The following is a 21,412-nucleotide window of genomic DNA, read 5'->3' on the forward strand; positions in this document are numbered from 1 at the left end:
CATCTTTCTAAAGATTTTTCTAGGAAATGATCGAATGTAAAAAAAATAAATATTATTGCCCCGATTTTTAACTAGCATCTGCTAATTTTCATGAGGATTTGTTGTTACATCAAACTGCACATGAGAGTTCGTTGATTTATAGTTTTACTTAGAGTGATCAGAAAAGAGAGGTAAGTCTTGTACTTCCTTAATTCTCTCGTTTGGCAAAATCTCAAATCCGACTAATTATTGAGTTAAAATTGTGGAAAACTTCAATGAAATGCCGTGGAAAATTAAACTATTTGGGATCAAATTTACTGAAGCTGGATATGTATTTTGTGAGACCGATGAGTTATTGCGACAAATCTGTAGCAGCAACGGACGGTTGAAGTTCTTAGACGGTTTTTTAGCTCGAGAGACGATAAAAAGCGATGAGTAGAACATCGAAGTTAAATTTTTCTATAAGTATTGAGGTTCCAACTGATTATGATTGTTCCTTCGTGTTAGTTTTGTACCCGTTTAAAAGTTGTGTGGTTCTCATGAAAAACGAGGAATAGAGTAATTTTAACCCCCTCGAGGTGGTTTTGGAACATATATTTAAACATAGACTGTTGAAAATGCGGTTAAAATTAGTTCTGCGAAAAATGTCCTTAACGATAGTTTCTACCCAAAACCTGATATAGAGCTGATTGAACTAGTACCATTGAACTCGTTTTTGCCCGTAAAACTAAAACTTTAGTCTCCCTGCTAAATTACTTCCCGAAACTGGTGTCTCAGTCTCATTTCGTTGAAGAAGTAACATTTTCGTTGAAAAAATTGACTGCCTTTTGATGCATTAAGTTTGTTAAAGAAAGGTCACAACGTTGCTTTGTTTTTGCTCCTTTTTTATTGCTTTTGATCTGCTGTTCTAAAACTATTGAATCTGCTTTATTGACGGAAATTTTGAAACCTCTCAAGTTCTTTTGGAGAAACAAAAAATGTGAAAAAGCTTTTGAAGAGTCTATGCAAATATTTCTAGACCATTATTATAATGCCACTTTTGTATTTATCCGTTGATCGACAATAATGGACTGAGATTTTTCTCTACACATTTTTCTAAAGAATTCTGTAACTTTTTCTTTGAAAAGTGAGTTGAAGTCATAACTAGCTTGGCTTCATTGCTTTTAGGCGACGTGGTACCTTGCAGATATCGCAGATCATCACCTGCTAAAAATTTTTTAATATTCAAAAGGTTCTTTTTTCAACCAATGCTACTCTCAGCTGAAGCATATCTATTTTTGAGGGTTTTTTTATATTAACGAAAAGAAATTAAAAATGAGTAAAAAAGGCTGAGTTGCGTTCTCGAGCTAGTAGAATAAAAATAGTCGTTAATGTTTCTAGTCGAATAAAGCAACCAATTGTATGTTATTTGAGCTTTGTGTATTTTTCTCAAATCTTGTACGCTAATGTTTCGAAATAGACTCATGCATATTTTTAGTTGTGCAATGAGCTTTGATTTACATGATAGACTTGACTACGTGAACTCGTGTTTTGCGTCTGGAGTTGATGACAGTATAATTGATACGTTGGGAGAACTGAAAGAACTGCTGCAGTTTGGAATCACTGAACCTGATGAGATAAAAGCCGCAAATGAAGCAATCTTTTTCATTGACACTGACATGTTTTTTGCATGGCTGAACTCAAGTGCCAACAGAGCCGATGATGCAATAAGATTAACTCTGCTAACAATTCTGAAAATGTGGGTCGAGAAAATTGACGCAACTCTTGTGACTACTTTTTCAAAAACAGCTTTTGATAATCTGTTTCTGTTCGTCAAACAAGCCAATACTTCAGCTAAGATTGTAGTTATAGCTTGTAAGTGTCTAGAAAGTATTTTGAATGTTTGTAATGAGGGCTTGGAAAGTGTGAAATGTGATCAATTGTTCACTGATGTATTCACGCGCATTCGAAGTGGTAAAGAGAAAAGTTTGATGGTTCAAGAATCTTTGCTTGAGTTAATTGGAACCATAGCTGCGAACCAACCTCATGTTGTAGAACCACAACGCAAAAAATTCGAAGAGATCATGGTCACCGGAATTAAAAATCAAGTTGAAGGCAAACGGAAGTTTGAACAGTCAGTAGCTGCGGGATATATTGCTGCTTTGAATGGGTTTTACATGCAGTTTGCGCCTTCGCCTTTGTATGAACCGAAAATATTTAATATCATCTCAATCGTGCTGCAGACAAATTCATTTGCTGAAATGAGCAGATATGGTTTGCAAACAAACGCGCTTCAGTTTTTCAAGCTCCATTTGGATAAGTTTACGAAATTGACCCTGCAAGTTTATCCTGATATTTACGCCAAAATTGACTTCTATTTGCAGCAAGCTAACACGCAGCTAGCTCATTTCGCACATGAGGCCATGGTATCGTTTCAAGAAACCATAGTTTGCGCACTGCCCAGCCTGGTTCGCCAAAATGATGAAAATTCGTCCAATACTAAAGGGAAAGACCTTTTCATTTTCATGTACGAAAAACTGTTTGCTACGTTTTTGAAACCCGACTCGAAGCCAAAGCAGTTAGCCCTTGCCATTGAGGGTTTGGGGCGGTTGTCCCCATTTTGTGAAAAATTTCTGGGAATTGAAAAAGTGTGTCAGCTGTTTTCTCAACTTGTAGAGAAATGCCGCCAAATTAGGTTGGGGGCTTTCCACGCTACCCGACTGCTGACTCAAAATCATCAGACTGATAATTGGCAACGATTGCAATATTATCCCAACTTAATAAACGCCTTAGCTGCTATAATTCTATCCAACGATAATGAAAATCTTTTCAGCCTTGCATCTGTCCATACCAATTCCATTCTGACATTCTGTTCGTTTATGATTAGCAGATTTCCGTACCAGCTGCCCCCTCAACAGAAGTTATCGTCAAAAGCAATATTGTCAATTTTGGGTGGATTTTACTTACGTGAAATTGATGTAGAGAAAGCTGTAAGTCAATTTTGGATGCAGTGCTTGTTGCGAGCCTGTCAACATTCGTCTGTTAATGCTTTAATTCAGATCGGAGCATCCGAATCGAAACCTAGCGAGAAAATTCTGTCGTATAAAGATTATGTACCATTGTTAGAACACTTTCTGTTATCTAAAAGCTACTTCACTTTGAAAGATGAGCAATTCGAAGACGAAGTTCTTGAAAAGTGCTGGCGAAAATTTAGACTCGATTTTGTCGAAACAATTATGAAGTTGATTGAAATTCTGAATTTAGATGCGAAAAAACGGGATAGGTCTGGAGATGCGATGCTTGAAGATGACGATTTAAATAGCAATTTGTTAGTCGAAAAGCCTTCTGACGTCGAAATATTTGTCAACATTTCTGATATTTGGACTTCTCTCGCAAGCAATGACGAAGCCTTCGTTTCGATAAACTCTAACGAAATTTCATATTTCCTACTTTGTGTCGAGAAACTTATTGACCTGGCGCGCGAGCACACACACTTGAGTGGTTGGTTTAAACTGTTGAGCAGCTTTTTGTGCCTTATCTCGAAAAGCAGTGCTAACATCGATGCAAAAGTGGATGATTTCGAACACGTCGACTCCCGATTACAAAATTGTCTTTTGCCATTTTTGGGCTATTTACAGCAAGAAATTGGCAACTTTTCTAACGAAATGTTGATGAGCGCGCTGAGTTTCGTGTTAACGTTACCTGTGCAAGTGGTGTCTCAATGCGATGTTGGTTTGCAAAAGGTTGAAAAACTTGTAACAACTGCTTTTGGGTTAAAGTACTTGCCTCTCGCTAAAGTTGCCCTTGAATTTCTTCAGCAGTTAGTGTCAGATTCTTATAATGATGAAAGCAAAAAACAAAAAGTTCTTGAAGTTTCAAAAGCTGTAGCTCCCTCATTGTACCCGTACCTTTGTGTGAAAACTTCAGATTATTTGAACGATAAAAGCCAGATAGCAGCTGTAAGAAAAAAGCAAGCCCGTTCAAAAATAACCCATTTAATCAAAAGGGATTTATCTGAAATTGACCCTGAAGAAATGAGAAGCTTCCAAGAAAAGGTCATCATATTTCTATCTCATATACCTCTACCAATTGATCAAATTTTAATATCGGACGAAAAATTGCTTTCGAAAAATTTGATTTCAATTAACGGATTAGATGATCCAAAAATAATATACGCTGTTCCATTTCGAGACTCGAAACCCAAAATTAAATTTGATTCTCTTTTGCAGCCAATTATCAATCTGGCCGAAACGTCGCCGGACCGAAAATCGAAAGTAGCGGCTTGCGAGTTGTTGCACGCGTTGGTTGTACTTACATTGGGTAAAAATGCACAAATCAGGTCAGCCCAGAATTTGCACTCTTTCGTATCGATTTACGAATTGATTTTCCCAGCTATGATTCGTTTAGCAGCTGATAGCGATTCGATAGCCAATCAGCTTTTTGAGCCTCTTTGTTTGCAGTGTATTCATTGGTTCACCTCTGCGAATTCTCAAGATTCGCCCGAAACTGCTTGTTTGATTTCGGCAATTTTTGATCAATTAGCTGCTGATCATAACGCAAGTATACGAAACGTCTCGGCAAAATGTTTAAAGGAGGTGTTTGATTGGAGTATTAAGCACTGCCCCAAAGACGACGATTTGCTCGTCAAAACCCGTTTGAAGCATGTTTGTAAAATGATCACCTTTAATGCCAAAAACCCGAGTTTGAAGCTGAAAACTGCAGCAATTTGCGCGTTTAGTGCTTGCAAAAGAAGCTTTAGAGAATACAGAATTCTGGTCGATGCTTTTGCAATTGAATGGTTGTTCGCATTTCTTGAATTGTTGAAATCGGCCGCACACGCTGGAGTAAATGAGAGGTTGGCTAGTGATGTCATCGAGCCAATAAGGTCACTTTCCAGAATCATTTGCAAGTACGGAAAACTTTTCCAAACAAAATCAAACAGTCGAAGAGTTCCATTTGGCTTGCAAGACGCAAATTTGCATGAAATTGTGACAATGTTGGCCGAAAAGCTGGGCAGTCCTGAAATTGAATATCGCCGAATTATTTTCGAGTTAATCGGGGACTTTCTTAAAGTGATGTCTGAAACGCCTGCAACGTTTTTTAAAAGCTTGAACAAAGTGTCGGGATGTGTGAATAGATTTGAACTTGAAATAACTATGATTGTTGATTTCGAATCAAACGAGCCTGGACAAATCGTCGAGTTTTTATATAATTTGCTAGCTAAAGTTGACTGTTATTCTTGGGCTTTAGAAAGTGTAAAGTTAGATGCCCAGACGCTGCTAAAATCCTCGGAAACCAAATTGTGGGTATCGATTTCCAAGTTTCTTCAATTTGCTACAGCAGTAAAGATCAATGATGTCAGAACCCAGCTTGCTCAGGAGTCCTATTCAAAAAGCGAAAGTTTTGACAGACTAATTTCAAATCTGACCATAGCCTTGATGAGTTTAGTCTGTTCGGTCAATCGGAGATCAAGATCTAAAGAAGTGGCAAAACTGTTTTCTTCAGTGCTCTCAGAAGAATTTTGCACTTTAATTTGCGTTGCAATATTCAGCCCTTCCGATTTAGGGTTGAATTGTTTATCCAAAGAAGACATGAAATCGTTTGCGTCACTCTTGACCGAAACTTCGAAAATCTTGCAGACATTGTCAAGTCATCGAGTATTTCTGGAAACCAAAGTAATGGAGCGTCTCTTCGAGAACTCACAGTTGAAATCTGACAGCTTCTGCCTCACAAATCTGTTAAAAAGTTCTAGCGCTGTTTCTCAGAAAGAGTTGCACGCGTGTGTAAACGCTTGTCGAGTTAGTCTGGAAACTTTCGCCTCTATGTTTTCAACCAAGTTGCGTGAAGAAATATCGAGTTCTCTACAATTTTTCTTGATGACTTCTAAAGAAGCCAGTTACAGCATCATTAGAACTGACTTGGTTGAAAAAGTTCTGGAATTCAGCTGGGATCTACACTTTGACCCCGTTTCTTTTGTCAAACAGCTGAGCCATAACTTAACAACTGTATCCAGTAAATCATCATCCAATAGTTTTTCAAACTCACTGCTCGCAAAATGTGACCGGAAACTGAAAGAAAAATTTGTTCGTGAAATAAAATCCTGTTCAGCATTTCTGCTCGATTCATGGAAGACGTTTAATTTGGTCGCAGCTGCTGTTGATTTGTGGTTTGTCAACCGGGCTAAGTGGAGAATTACTAAAACAGACCGAAATGATATTATCAGTTCTTTCGTGGAGCTTCTTAATCAGTTAATAGCCAAATATGGTCAGGTAACTGACTCCAAAATTGATGAAGCGCTACTAGAAATCCATGTCAACTTGATTGCGTTGGACACTGATAAAGTCTTAAATCAACTTCAGTTTTCTGGTAAAATTGCAGAACTGTTTTGCGCATTTATCTCTAAAAATGACGCAAGCTTAGCATTGAAAAGCCAGTGTTTGGACTTGATTCCTTTCTTGTTAAACTTAGACCATGACAGTACCGTTGAAAAAGTGTGCCAAGCTTTGAGGGCTTTCATTACTGACGATCTCAGTACTCGCGAAACTGCTGCGAATGGTTCAACTGCCAATTTTATGCTAAAAGATGGCGCTGAAAACTATTCTCAACTAAGCTTTCAGAAGTTGTTCTTCGGACTTCGAGTGACATCAAGTCAACAGTTGTTGAAGTTGCTGATAGCGCCCGTTTGTAGAGATGAAACGTTTCCTCATATCGAAGATTTCAGTGATGCCCTCAACGCAGCTATAATGACAGCCAAGTTTAATTTAGCAAGAGTTGCTAAAATTTTTAACGAGACGTTAGAAATGGCACTAGGTAACTATTCATTAATGCCGGATGTTAGAAGGCGAGTATTCGAGAGGGTTTTGAAGCCTTTCATGAACGGAGTGTCACCGAATGTTTTCAAACAAGTATTTCTGGAGAAAGTGGGTAATTTAATGTCAGCGATTGAGTATTTCGAAAGTTTCAATCCGTTAAACAGACCAAGCGAAACTACGTTGTTGGACAAAATTCTCGATTTAGAAATTGTTTTCTCTATTTTGGATTCAGCAGTTCAAATTTTTCCGGCTGCAGAGTTTATAAAATTAGATTCAGAACTCAATAGAAAATTCCATCAAGTCTCAAAGCGTGACAGTAAATTGTCATTAATGAAATTTCTGTTACAAACAAGCGCTAATTGCAAAAATCATCTACTTGTGCCGTCTAACATCACTGCAAATATCAATGCATCAGAAATTCGGAATCTTTCATGCGTGGCCTATCAATGTCTAACTAGTGTGATTATGAACTGCGTGAACAAATCCGAGTTCTTTGTGTCGTTTTTACTGGATGAGAAGCCAAAAAACCAGAAGTTGTGGCTGAGTGTATTAATTGAAGATGGTGCTATGTTCCAGTTTGCAGCTGAGGTTGCATCCCCTCAAAGTGTGAAGAGCAGACGACTAGAGTTGAGGTCTAGAAGAAGTCAGAGAAACCAACTCCTGGTAATTATGACAAATTGTCTCCAAATTTTGTTACTGTTATTTGGGTCCATTCTGCGTCTATTTATGCGGTGTTAGTGTCTTCCCGACTTAAGCATTTTTTGGTAGGGCCTTTTAATTTTTTTTGGCGTTTTTCTAAACTGTTGTTAGAGAAGCTGATTTGGATTATGATTTGATTGGTTGAATATAATAACGAAATTACTGCAAGAATTTTATTACTCTTTTTATGTGATCTTTTTCGTTGTGTTTGTGTCAAAAATCCACGTTTGAAAACCACATAGAAGGAGATTGCTCTTTTTGAGCGTACGTGGTGTGCTCAAATGGTCGCAAGCAAATCACACTCTTTAAAGTTTGAACGGCTGGTTTCGTCCGTAGAGCTTTCAAATGTGTATTTTTGAAGCTGTTGGAAAATATTTGGGTTTCGATTGTGTTTCTATGCTATTTTCTGTTAAATCGTTTTTCTTGTCTCATAGATTTTTGTCCACAGATACACGATGAACTGGTAAAGCACACAGGTTTTAAATTGGCGTGCAAGTTCTGCTGCTTTAGTGGGTAAATGCTTAAGTTTTACCGAATATGAGTAGGGCTTGGTTACATGGTGTAAATGGTGGTAATTTAGACCCTATCGTGATATTAGCAGCTCTGATTGGAAACTAAGAGAAATTATTAAAGATGCTCCGCTATCTAGAATTTAGATGTCTATATGTTAAACGAGCGAAAGCACTAGATGCACTGTCTAGCATTTTATTGATTCCATTAGCTGCGATAGCTGAGCGGAGCAATTATTGGCCTTCTCTTGTTTTTTTTTCCTACGTCAATTTTTTGTCATGGCCTGTAATGCCACTTTCGATTGAATTCAGCTTTTTGTTTATTCTTTCATACAAATTCGCAAGCTGCTTGAGTGGCATCATCAATTTTCATATCTCACTTCAATTGAAATTTGTTTGAAGGCAGTTTTTTTTGTACAGAATCTAAATTATTGAAAACATTTCAATATATAGTTGAAAAAATCATTTCATTGAGTTTTTAAGGTCTAATTCTCGTTGGTTTTGAGCTGTTCGACAAAGATACTTCAGCTGTTTTCTCGAAATCGTAAAGTTGTGTAGTCTTTTTGTTTTCCGTTCAAAATGTATATTTTTGTTTGCCGTCTATAATCTTCTATTTTTAAAAGAGATTAGGACTGTTCATGCAAAATTGTCTAGAAAAACTTACCTTTTTTCCCCTTGTTTCTGATTTTTTGTCCATTTATCTTGGCGTCAAAAATCACATAACACTGCTTGTAAATGAAATAAGTTTCAGAAGTAATCGTTCCAGCTGCTAACTTTGACAGAAAAAAAAGTTTGCTATCATTTTGAAAGTGATTAGAATGTTATTGTTTTGTTTGAGGTTTTGCCAATCATATAAAGGTTATTGCTAGCATTTTGGTATGTCCTTTAGTTAACCAGTATAGTAGATGGTTTTTGACAGTGTGATAATGTTTGATTAAAGTGAGATTTCGAGTGGTGTATTTTAATAATCATAGAGGTTTTTCTTCCTCATACAATTGCATTTTAAAGTTCAAAAGTTATTCAAAAGTTATTTTGCTTAAATTGCTTGAAATTAATTGGTTCTCGATGGTGTTTCTGTGCGATTTCTTGTTTAGCTGTTTTTGTCTGACAGTTGGGTCAGTTTCATGGGTAAATTGTGGTAATTTAGAGCCTATTGTATTATAAGCAGCTTTGATTGGAATTTCGAGCAGAAATTATTAAAGATATCTATTTTAAAAATGTCTTTAAGATGTCTGGAATTTAGAAGTCGAGCAAGAGCACCAGATCCGCTGTCTAACATTTTGTTGATTCCATTAGCTGCGATAGCTGAGCGAGGCATTTATTTGCCTTCTCTTGGTTTTTTTATTTCGTCAATTTTTTGTCACGGCCTGTAATGTCACTTTTGATTCAATTCAGCTTGTTGTTTTTTTGTTTAAAACTTCTGAAGCTGCTTGAGTGGCGTAATAGTTTTTCAAGGCTTCCTTTGAATTTGTGTTTTGCTTACTTTGCTGCTATACTGCAAAGTTAAACGAGATATCTCCATGCAATTGAATTTTGTTTGAAGGGAGCTTTTCAGTACAGAATCTAATTTATTGAAAACGTTGCAACATTTAGTAGAAAAACCCTTTTCTTTTATCAATTTTTCTAGGTCTCATTCTTCTCGTTGGTATATTGAGCTGTCCGACAAAGGTATATCAGCCGTTTTCGCGAAATCGTAAAGTTGTGTCGTCACCTTGTTTTCCGTTCAATATATATTCGTTTGGTTGCCGTCTATAATCTTCGATTTTTGGAAGAAATTAGAAATGTTCATGCAAAATTTTCTTAAAAAGGCTGTTACCTGTTTTCGCCTTGTTTCTGATTTTTCTTTTTTTTATATTTGCGTCAAAAGTCACATTACTTAGCTTATAAATGCAATAAGTTTCAGAAGTAATCCTAGCTGCTAACTTTGACAGAAAAAAAGTTTTTGCTATCATTTTGAAAGTGATTAGAAGGTTATTGTTTTGTTTGAGGTTTTCCCCAATCATATAAAGGTTATTGCTAGCTTTTTTATATCCTTCAGATAACCAGTATTGTAGACAGGTTTGGACAGTGTGATAATGCTATATTTTCTTTGATTTAGGTGAGATTTCGAGGGTTTTATTTTTTTAAATCATATAGGTTTTTATTCCTCATACAATTACTATTTTCAAGTTATTTTAGAAATTGCTAAAAAATAATTCGGTTCTCGATGGCATTTCTTTGCAATATTTTGTTCAATCGTTTTTTGTCTGAAAGATTTTGATCCCCTAGGGCATGATGAACTGGTAAGCCCGAAGGTTTAAGGTTGGTGTTTCACTGGTCCAAACGTTTATTTTAACAAATTTGAGTGGCGCTTGATTTCATGGTGCAAATTGTGATAATTTCGATCCCATCGTAATAACAGCAGCTCGATCAGATATTAATGAAGATGCTGCGCTATCTAGAAATTTGAAATCTATTTTTGCTACGAGTGAGAGCACTAGATCCTGTGTTCAACATTTGATTGATTTCATTAGCTGTCATAGCGGTGGCTGAGCTTGCACTCACTGCAATTGAATTTTGATCGGAGGCAGCTTTTCATTACAGAGTCTAAATTATTGAAAACGTCGCAAGATTTAGTAGAAAAACGTTTATATGTTTTTTAGGTCTTTTCTCTCATTGGTATTGAGATATGTCAGCGATTTTCTCGGAGGCTAAAAATTGTCTTGTCACTCGATTTTCCGTTCAAAATGTTTATTTTTGTTTGCCGTCTATAATCTTTGATTTTTTAAAAAGAGATTAGGAATGTTAATGCAAAAGTGACTCGAAAAAAAACTCAACTGTTTTTCCTTCGTTTCTGATTTCATGTTCTTTATGTTTGCATCAAATCGCTCATAACACTGCTTATAAATGGAATAAGCTTCAGAAGTAATCTTTCCATCTGCTAACTTTGACGGACAAAAGTTATTGCAATCAATTTGAATATGATTATTAATTGCAGGGAGTAATACTGTCTCCTCCTTGCAGCTCAAAGCATGTAGAAATAGTTTTCTAAACTAGAGGTTGATTTCTCATTTTTCCATGATTTTTTTTCAAACTGGATAAACAGGTAACGCCGAGTGGGCATTGATTTTCATTTGAGGTCCTTATCCGGCGTTAGTTGTCTTTGGTTTGAATTCAAGGTGAAAAGGTCATCTTAGAGGTTTTTGAGCCAAAATTGGTGTAGTGTTTCACGTTATCTCGGCATTTTTAGTGCTTTGTTTCATAAGTCTTATTTTGACGTTTGTCAAAGTTGATAAAGGTCATTTGCCAGAGTTTTTGTCTTTTTATGTCTTGGTAGTGCAAACTTAATCATGCAAAATGATATTGATACTTAAAATATTTTTTCATCTGAGTTTTTTTATTCTAAGGGGCAATAACTTAAACTTTTAATAACTTAAATTCGGTGACTTAATGGTTTTCAGAGAGAAAGAAATTGTTCTGAAGATATTAACATGACCATTTTTGGCGATTTTTCAGAAAAATTTTAAATGTTTTTCATTTTTCGACAATTTTGTCATTTTCAGAGTTTTCTGATCGTCAGGGGCCAGTGGAACTCTTCTAGGGTTTGATAATAGGTTAGTCCATAGTTTAGCGTGACAATGGAATGAGTTGAAAGGTTTTACTTTTACAAAATTTTTATTCAAGTTTTTTTTTTTTGAAAATTATAATCAATTTTTGAGATTTTCAATCTTTAAGGGCAAATGAGACGTTTAAGGGTCTGGCGATGGGTTACTAGTTAGTTTTCATTTTTATTCAATTCTTTATCGAAAGGTAATAAAACAATGATCTTCGGCAACTCTTTGATTAATTTTGCACAATTTTTGTCATTTTTAGGTCTTCGACCTCTAGGGGCAAACGAAACTTTTTGAAAGCTTATGCAAGGGTTAGTGCCTAAGTTTAAGTGGCATAATTTTTGGTTTTGAGAACAATAGCGTCAAGAATCTGAGCGACTTTTCTTTAGTTACTTGCTACTTTCTCCAATTTGTTAACTATCTAGGTCTTAATAGCCGCGATAGCTGAGGCTATTATTGGCCTTCTTTTTTTCGTCAAGTTTTTTGTTACGACCATATGACGTCACAACCACTTCAAATCTGCTTTTTGTTCATTCGCTCATGTAATTGCAACTGAAGTGCGAGCGTGACGTCATTTTTCGCTCTTAGTGAAGTGAGTTTTTTTTGTTCATTCGCTTGATTAAATTTTTGGTCAGAGTTCCTATTGCGACTGCCTCAAAAATGACTTCCTCACTTTGAAATTGATTTGTTTTCTAATTCAAAGAGATAAGGTCAAATGGGTGTGTGTCACTCTAAATGAAGGTTTTTTTGAGAGCAGCTAATAGAGGTATCAAAAACTTATACAGCTTTTTAATCAAAAGATAACATATCAGCCTTCAATGAAAAGGCGATTTTTTTTGGCCTGTCTTTTTTACTGTTTTTTGAGACTGCAGATCTACGAAGCTATTGCGGCTATTTTCTGGCAATCTGCCAGCTATGTTTTTTGCCTTGTCATTAAGTCGCTGTGCATTAGTTTTCAAAGTTCATTAGGGTGACTGCTTGTTGGCATTAGTTTTATGCTCAATAGCCTTCTGTTTAGAAGCTGAGCTGAGTATAATTTTGGAACCTAACGGAAACTGAACTTCAAATTTGAACATTTTTTGACACTTAGAAAAATTCTATCATTGTTTTTCCTTTTCTGTTTCAATCCCGATATGTGTCACGCGGGTCAACGGTGGCTATTTTCATGCAATTTGCCGGCGATTTTGATCAAGTTCTTTTCAAAGTAGCTTTTTGTTCAATTTAGCTCGTGAAATGATTTTTTCTCTAGTTTGGGATGAGTTTTACTCGTGAACTAAGTTTCAAGCATCCCTTCTACCCTCAACTCTCCTGCTTCCCTAATAATCACCTACCGTCGGTACAGTTCTTATTGAAAAATGAGAAGTATTTTTTGTGCTTTATTCGATAAATTTGTGCTTTTTTGGATTAATACAGGGAAGTATACTATTGGTGCATTTGGTGTTCGTATTTTTCTCGTCTGCTTTGTTTTTTGTTGGGTTTAAGAATTTAATCTGACCGAGTCTTTTTGTCGTTTCCGGTTTTATAACAGTTGTTATTGCGTGACTGATTCATGTTTTTCAGCTTTCGATTTAGATTACTGCAGTGGTCTATAATAAACTTTTATAAAAAAAAAACACAAAGCAAGTTAGATTGGAAGTGCGTCTTGCTCAAGCTGCTGCTCGTCTTTAATTTGTTGCTCCGCTACTTAATCAAATAAATTTCATAGTTTTCATGCCAGTGAAAATTCAGGATTCCATTCAACGATGTCTGGATTAATTATGTGAATGCTCGTTTAAGCGAAACTCCTTCGATTCAGTCACACGGCTTGTCGATAGTTTGCGTCTATGCTTGTTTGTGCCCGAGACTAAATTTTCCAGCAGATCAAATGAAATATTGATTAAATTGCTGGTAGTACTTTCAGGCGTTTTCGGGCGACCATCTGACACAAGCTGGATCTACTCAACGTAACTATCTTTCATCCAATCACATCATAGATAGTAGTGTGAGAGACGAACTCGCGCAATTTGACTTCAATAACGCCACCGTCAAACTTTCCGATGCTAACTTGGATGCTAATGGCGATACTGAAGAACTCATGGACCTGGACAATCACATCTCAAAGGAGGAGCTACCCAAAGAGTACTTGGTTCCAGACGTTGTAGACGATCCAGTAACAACTTTGCCTATTTTTGTGACCACAGTCCATATTGTGAAACATCTGAGTTCATTACAGCAAGATTCGGAAGCTAGTACGAGTATGATCTCAACAGCTATGCTTGCTCCTGGCGGGCAGCAATTACCAAACTGGGTTGTGAAGTTTAAATCCCAGTTTCAAACCGCCAAGCACCTGAATATCTTGATTTTTATGGCGAAAGTTGTGATAACTTGTGAGGACAACTTTTCGCTGTACGCGGAGAAGTTCTTACCGGAAATGATTAGAGTTCTAGAGATGTATCTGGTCCAGTCAAAATTGATCACATCTTTCGTAGTGGAGCTAACATGCCTGATTGCTGATTGGAATCAACAGATTGTTGTTAATAAGCCAGAATTTGAATTGGGAACTGTCGAAAAATCAGCCTTGAATCGAATTTTAACTTCGATATTTCAACATTGCCCGCATTCAAACTCAGCCTTGTTTAAAAATAACGTAGAGTTGCTGAAGATTTTATTGGAAAATTTCAAAAGGTACTTTGAACTTGACTTCGATGTTATTTATGAGAAGCTCCGAGTGAGGACCACAGAGAAATCGCCAGAGCTTGACGCAGGTATCCAAATTTTGGGTCTTATCGCTGCCCATAAACTTCCCACATTTCCGGATATTTCCATTATTGAACGATGTGCTATGTTTCAATCTTTGATCAAGCATCTTTCCCATCAGAGCATTACAGTGTATGCGCCCGTGGCCGAGACGGTAGGGCTAATTTTGTCATATTATCACAAACTCGACGATGCTGCGGGTAAAATGTTCTATGAAGAGCTGAATAAATTGACGGTTCAGGTGCTGACTGAAATCAAACAAACTTCCTCTCGATTCAACGCTTTGGGAAAATTTTTCTCGATATTTTCTTACATTTGTGATCGTTTTCATGAGTTCGGCGCTGAGATTGTTGATCAGGCATTTTTCAGTTTGCAAAGCCTGACCGGAAAATTAAAAGTTCACTGCCTGAATGTGATCTATCACCATTGCAATGACCATCCTAACGCTTTTATTTCCCTGAAAAGCCATGGCATTCTAAGTAACATGTTGTCAAATCTCGATCAAGCCGTACAACTTGCAAGTTTGCGAATTCTGGAGAAGATGGTTCAAATCATAACCGATCGTCAATGCGCCGAAGTTTTCGATGCAATTTGCAAACGATTACCAGACCAGTTATCATCTGCTCAAAGCAGATTAAAAATGTATGAGATTTTGATGGAACTGCATAAGAAGAGCAAAGATTCGGACCTCAATTTCTCAAAATCAGTCTTGAGTGTATTGATTCGAGGTGTAGCCGACGCTGACAAATCAATTTCCATAGAAGTTCTGACTTACATATCTAAGCTGGAGTCATTGCCTGAAACAGTTTCGGAGCGAATATTAACGTTTTTTAAGACTTTTTATAGCCACGATTACAGTTCCACTTTTACGAAAGATTGTATCAATTTGATTTTTGATGTCTGCAGCCGAAGTCCAGATTACAACTTGGAGATGTTTGAAAATCCTTTGGATAAATGTTTGTTCCAGAATGTTCCAATTCAAAATGCTTGGCTCAATCATCGATCTGGATTGCTTCCGATGTTCATAGATACCCAACCTCTGGAAAAAGTTACGGAAACTATGAGTTCACAAGTAATATCTCAATCTTTGACAACAGAGTCAGCTACTGCTGTGAGTTCTAGTACTAAAGTCAATGTTAGAGCTACCGTGCAGAATCAAAATCTTCAGTTTACAGCTACAAATATTAATCAAGAAGTTTCACAATCTTTTTCCTGGTTAGCTGAGTCTAGAGGAACCAAATTAACCCAGAATCTGGGTTATCAAGGCTCTTATGATTCAACATTGCTGGCAGACGCCAGGACGGAATCCAGGGCTCTGGAGTCGACGAAGGGCAAGAGAAGAGTTCTAGTCAGAACAGAAAATGGCTTTAAGGATGTTGTTATGAGTGACTTACAAGAGCAACAAGCTAGAAAAACAAGTTCGAGAGATAGGGTGAGGTTGCATGTATTGGCCAAGAGAGATAGCAATCAAGAGAAGTCATATTATGTGAAGAAAGCGTACGATAGTGCAAAAGAGACACAGAGAACTGCTGTGGAATCTTCGGTTCGAAAAGCGAACGAAGTTGTTATTTACCGAAGTTACAGAGCCGGAGATATTCCGGATATCCAGATTAAGAACTCCGATCTGATTGTGCCCTTGCTTGGGTTAGCTCAGAATGAGCCATCAATTTGTTCATTACTTTTTGTCGAACTATGTCAGGGTGTGATTGCAAACATGATCGAAACCGATTCAGCAGACGATGATTTTTGGGAAAATTTATCCCAAGCTTTTAATTCTGTGTTGAATGAATCTAAGTCTCAAAGCAGAAATTATTTGCTGGTACAGGCAATTGTCGCTATATCTGCAAAGTGGCCATCAATGATCAAACTCGACCTAACATGTCTGGTGAAATGTTCAATCGATTCGCGTCAAGAATTGCTTACTATCGCCTATTTAGAACAGAAATTATTGGACAGCTTGGATCAAACGGTTACTGGTAATGCTAACACTACTTCCAAGAGACGAAAGGTTGATCAACAAGAAGCTGCAAATGAAGTCAATCTTCCGCTTGCAAAATTGTTTAGGTCAACTGGAGATTGCGATCATTTAGAAGGTTTCGAAGTAGGATTGTTTGCGGATGTGACTAAAAACTTGATCAAACTAGAGAATTCAAAGCAGTTTAAGCAAGCTATTAGTGAGAGTACGTCGACTATAGAAGAGTGTCCAAATGAACAAGATTACAGCAATGATGTTGATTTGTGGACTGACATTCTGACCAATAGCGTCAGCTCGCTCTGTGATTGGTCGCAATTGTCCTCCTTGTTCGCGTCTGAGATCAAGTTAGAAAATGAAAATTCGCGGTTCATGCCTCACTTTGAAAATTACGTGGACGCTAAATGTAAACTGCTCCTTGACGACGCAGATGTTTCAGACGACTTTTGTACATACCTGGAAAAGATCACAAATGAAGCGAACAGCAGAAAACAATTTTCTAGGAGGTTCCCACTCAACATGAGCTTGGTTCTGCTGAAACAGGGTTACCCGTTCAACGCAAAAGATATCTTGAGAACATATGCATTGCCCGAACTGCAGTTCTCGATTCACAATTTGACCTTGCCCAGAGGTATCGCCATGTCTTTGAGTTCGGAGAAATGCCCCAAATTTCACCCTGCATCTCAGCTACTGAAATTTTTGTCCTCAGATCTCGAGAATCGAACTTCAGAAAAGTCAGCAGAGTCTATTAATAATATATCGAAATTTGACCTAGATGCAAATGAGGTTTCCGTCTCAACATGGGAAGAAGTAAGAATCGTTCGAAAAATTTGCTTTGAATTTTTATCGGAATTGAATGGAAATATAGATTCGAGTTTGGAAAAGTTGTCATCCACCAAGATGACAGAGTTTAGCCTGGGCATGGCACAAGCATCCGTTAAGCAATCTCAATTAGAATTGACAAACCGACTTCTGCACGAAATCAAGTCAGAGTCTGTCTTGAATAAGAATCCGAAGCACTCATTCAGCTGCGAATTGACCAACGTTGACTACCTCGTAAAAGTTGCCGCTATTCACGATAAACCTAGCATGGTTGCGAATCATTTCAAAAAGTCGATTGACAAGCTGCTTTCTTTTTTAAGCTGTGACTTGTTGAACAGTCATAAGAATTTTAAAGCGTTAATGTCTAGTTTAGCAAGATGTGTTCTAAATCTGTACAATCTTAGTGCGTCGGATAGCAATTTGGTTTGCCAGATTAACCCAGTTTCTAATCTGTGCCTGCCAGATGATTTCCAAATTCCGTGGAGTGATGATGAATGCCCGTCTGACGCGTTAGACGCTTGTTTTAAGACTCTTCGAACCTGCTGTGAGTACCCTCTACAAAAAGACGAACAAACATCAGCTGAGAGTTTCTATGACTTGGCCAAGTTTTGCGTCAACTATTTAGACTCTTTAGGTGATTCCTCAGAGCCTGATCAAAATTTCTCTGACCAAATATTGTATACTTTACTCACTTCGTCTTGCGAGGCAATGCGAAATGGGAAAGTCGAGGCATCAGCTCTTTTTCCTCGTCTGGTTGCAATACTAAGTAACCGGATTCCAGAAGCTATCCAAAGGGATTTTGGTGAGCAAATATCCCAAGTGCCATCTTGGATGTTTCTTGCGTGGGTTGAACAAATTATGTCCTATTTAAACGAAGATCATGCTCGAAGCATCTTGAAACCTCTAATAGTTATAATTGCTAAAGATTACCCTCAAGCTATGTACTTTCCCTTTAAGACAACTCTCGAAGGGAATGAAAACTTTGCAAAGGAGCAGAAGTTTGTGAATGAAATTGGTAACCTCGTGAAAAATGATGTTTTGGAACGCGTATTGGACGAATTGCAAAATGCAGCTCTTACTCCAATAGTTTTATTGAGCGATTTAATGAAAGATCTCTCTCGCATGGTGCCAGAAAAACGGGTTGAAGCCTATAGTAAAATGTGCGAGGAACTTTTCGGTGCCGGAGATATATCCAGAATTGGCCCGTCATTATACCAAAAGCAGCTTGAAACAAATTTGAAACCAGCGTTGGAAAAGATTTGGGGTCAGAAAGGTTCTAAACTTAAAAGCAAAGATATGTCGATTATTAGAACTGAATTCGTCAAATTGAAATCAAGTTGCGCTGAACATTTAAAGTTGCCTAACCAATTGAGTGAATACAGCTCTTATTTGGCTAATTTTTCCGAAATTAACCCGTACTGCGATGTTGAAATTCCGGGTCAGTATGAATGTAGCAAACGGCCAGATGTAAATGCACATGTTAAAATCAGTGGGTTCAGAAACGACATTCGAGTCATGGAATCGATCCGTAAACCAAGAAGAATCTGTATTCTCGGCTCTGATGAAAAGGAGTACTCGTTTCTACTAAAAGGTGGCGAAGACTTAAGACAAGATGCTAGGCTGATGAAAGTTTTTAAACTGATGAACACAATTCTGAAAACAAACCCTGAAAGCAATAAGCGAAATTTATGGATTCAAACCTATGACGTCACTCCAATGACCTTGAAATTGGGTTTGATTCAGTGGGTACCAAATACGACCACTTATCAGTTATTCTTTGAGAAAATTTGCGGGGATGCCAAAATTGATCAGGCCAAACGAGCCATGCACCAGAAAGTGACGGCGTTCATGCCTGGGAAAGACGTGACAAAATTCTTCTACTTGTGGACAAAAGGAGCAAAACAGTCAGAATCTCAACAAGTAATTGAAACTTGCGCTGGAATTTTGAACAAATTCAGTTTCCGAAAAGCGATAGAAAAATTGGCAATATCACCTGATGCTTTCATAGTACTGCGTGATCGCTTTGTAAGAAGTTATTCCTGCATGAGTATTGCACACTACATTCTGGGAATCGGTGACAGGCATACAAGCAACACTCTGATCGACCTGCAAACTTGTACGGCTGTTGGAATTGACTTCGGACATGCGTTTGGAACCGCGACTCAATTCTTGCCAGTTCCAGAGTTGGTTCCGTTTAGGTTCACTCCGATGATTTCAAACTTAACGGTTCCTCAAGTTGCTCCAACAGGTGGTGTTGCGCATGCTGCTATGTTGAAAACATTAGAAGCTCTCAGAGAAAATCAGGAATCGCTCATGAATATTCTTCAAATTTTCTTACGAGAGCCTGTTTTGGATTGGGTTGAATTCGCAACTAGGCAAGTGAACGCGATGCGGCGTTCAGGAAATTTAGACGGAGAACTAGAGGAAACAAAAATGGTATGGTACCCAAAACAAAAGCTGAAAGGTGTGGAGCAAAAACTAAATGGTTGGAATCCTTTGCATCTGATTAAGTCTGAAGAGCTCGATCTGAACAGTTTTGTTATGAAAGATTCAGCTGCGTTGTTACGGATTTTACTGGGCGATAAAATGGATGTGAGGTGGGCTTTACAGAACGAGCAGAAATTGACTGCTCATCAGCAAGTCACGTGCTTGTTAGACCAGGCAACTGATCCCAAATTACTCGGAAGAGCCTGGCTTGGGTGGAGTCCTTTTGCTTGATATGAAACTCCGATTGTCTGTCATTAAACTTATGAGGTTTCGTAACATTTCGTAAACTACCTTGATTAATTTTCCCTCAAAATTTAAATTGTACATAATGAGCTGTCTTCATACCAGTCCTCAAGCCTAGTCAAATAAATGATAATGAAAATTTTCAAAATTGTCAAGACGTTTTAGCCAAGGAGTTCAAAGCAAATACTGCTTAGCGTTAAGATCAGAATTGGACAAGAAATGAAGACGTCGTAATGCTTTTAAGGGAAACTGTACTGAAACATATTAAGGTTATTTTCTAAAAAAAATGTTAGGCTTTGATTTTTGTTCCGACCCATTTTAGTGTGGGGAGGAAGTATATACTCAAATGCGTTTTTTGTTCAGTCGATTTTGGCCGATCGTTATAATCCATGTAGAGAGTTGTGAGTGGTATCCTTAGAAAGCCCGTCCAGCACAGATTATGAAATTGAAATGATTTTTTGATTTTTGTTTTTTTTTTTTTCAGGGAGTAATTGAGGTTTTAAGTTTTGTGAATAGTAGACGATATTCCTGCGTTTTTATTCACATTTTCCGTATTTTCGAGCAAATTTGTGTTAATTTTGCTAAAATATCTTAAATTTTTAACGGTAGTGATGTTGACATTGTAGTGACATTTTAAAGGTTGTACATTTTGTAGTCAAATTTGCACTCCCGCTGGCTTTAGGTGTCTTCTGCAATTATAATTTTGGCAGTTTGTCGCAAAGTTAAGCTCGATAATTATACAAAACGCACTATTTATTTTTGATATACTGAAAAATTGTGCTTAAAAATTGATCTATTTCGTAACCGTTTGAACAATTGAGTGTTTTTTTAGCCGCGCAGCATTATCAGGGCTGATATTGATCTCACCATGGATCCTTACGTGAAAAATTTTTTTTTCTTAGATTTTAATGGAGCGCGGCTTTTTTAAAAAATATTTCCGCATTTATAGTTATATGTAAATTACTAACTCAGAGTTAAGCTCATGGTTTTTATGGCTCTGACTAATTGTTTTCTTAATGTCTTCATTGACTTATGTTTTGTTTTCATTTTTTATAGTTTTTGTAGTCCATTAACTTAGTCTACCCAATCAAAGATCCAAGAGGTATATATGAACCTAGACAATGCTTTCAGTTGTTATCTAATGTCTCTTATAGCTTTGAAGATGTATAAAAAAATTTGGTGAATTTTTGAACTTCGCCTATTTTTATCTTATTTCTAATTAACTTCTGCCGTAGTCTCATTAAAAACAATCGGAAACCCATTTCTTTTCGTTATAATTTAATGTCTGTGCCGGTTTTATCTTTAACCAATGGTTTCTTGGTTTTGGTGCTACGAGTTTACTTTTTTAAATATGAGCATGTTTGCACATTTTAGAAGTTCATTTTATTTCCTAGACGAATTATTACATTATTGACAGGTCCAATTGAGGGAAAACGTAGTTGGGAAAATGCGTTTAAAAAAAGCTGAGTCTGAATATACTATTTGTTTTTTGTTAAATAGTTAATGCTTTTGGGCTGAGACACAGTTCTCTCGCAAAATTAAGTAGATTTTTTAAAACTTTTTCCTATGTTTGTCTTTGGTTGT

General features: G+C 37.1%; 1 protein-coding gene across 1 annotated transcript; it reads left to right on the forward strand.

Annotated features, from left to right (window-relative positions):
* The first annotated feature begins 816 nt into the window (after positions 1 to 816).
* Positions 817 to 19,983, forward strand: LOC142345709 (DNA-dependent protein kinase catalytic subunit-like). Its single transcript, XM_075397966.1, has 2 exons — positions 817 to 7,433; positions 13,469 to 19,983. The coding sequence occupies exons 1-2, from the start codon at positions 1,425 to 1,427 to the stop codon at positions 19,814 to 19,816; spliced, it is 12,357 nt and encodes a 4,118-aa protein (XP_075254081.1). The 5' UTR covers positions 817 to 1,424; the 3' UTR covers positions 19,817 to 19,983.
* Positions 19,984 to 21,412: the final 1,429 nt, after the last annotated feature.

Source organism: Convolutriloba macropyga, chromosome 9 (assembly GCF_964194025.1).
Source record: "Convolutriloba macropyga chromosome 9, txConMacr16.3, whole genome shotgun sequence".
In the NCBI taxonomy this organism is placed as follows: domain Eukaryota; kingdom Metazoa; phylum Xenacoelomorpha; order Acoela; family Convolutidae; genus Convolutriloba; species Convolutriloba macropyga.

Excerpts from the sequence above, each read along its gene's own strand:
- LOC142345709 (XM_075397966.1), top strand. The coding sequence starts at position 1,425 with ATGTTTCGAAATAGACTCATGCATATTTTTAGTTGTGCAATGAGCTTT. Across the intron at positions 7,434-13,468 it reads GTCAGAGAAACCAACTCCTG|GCGTTTTCGGGCGACCATCT; the intron begins GTAATTATGACA and ends TAGTACTTTCAG.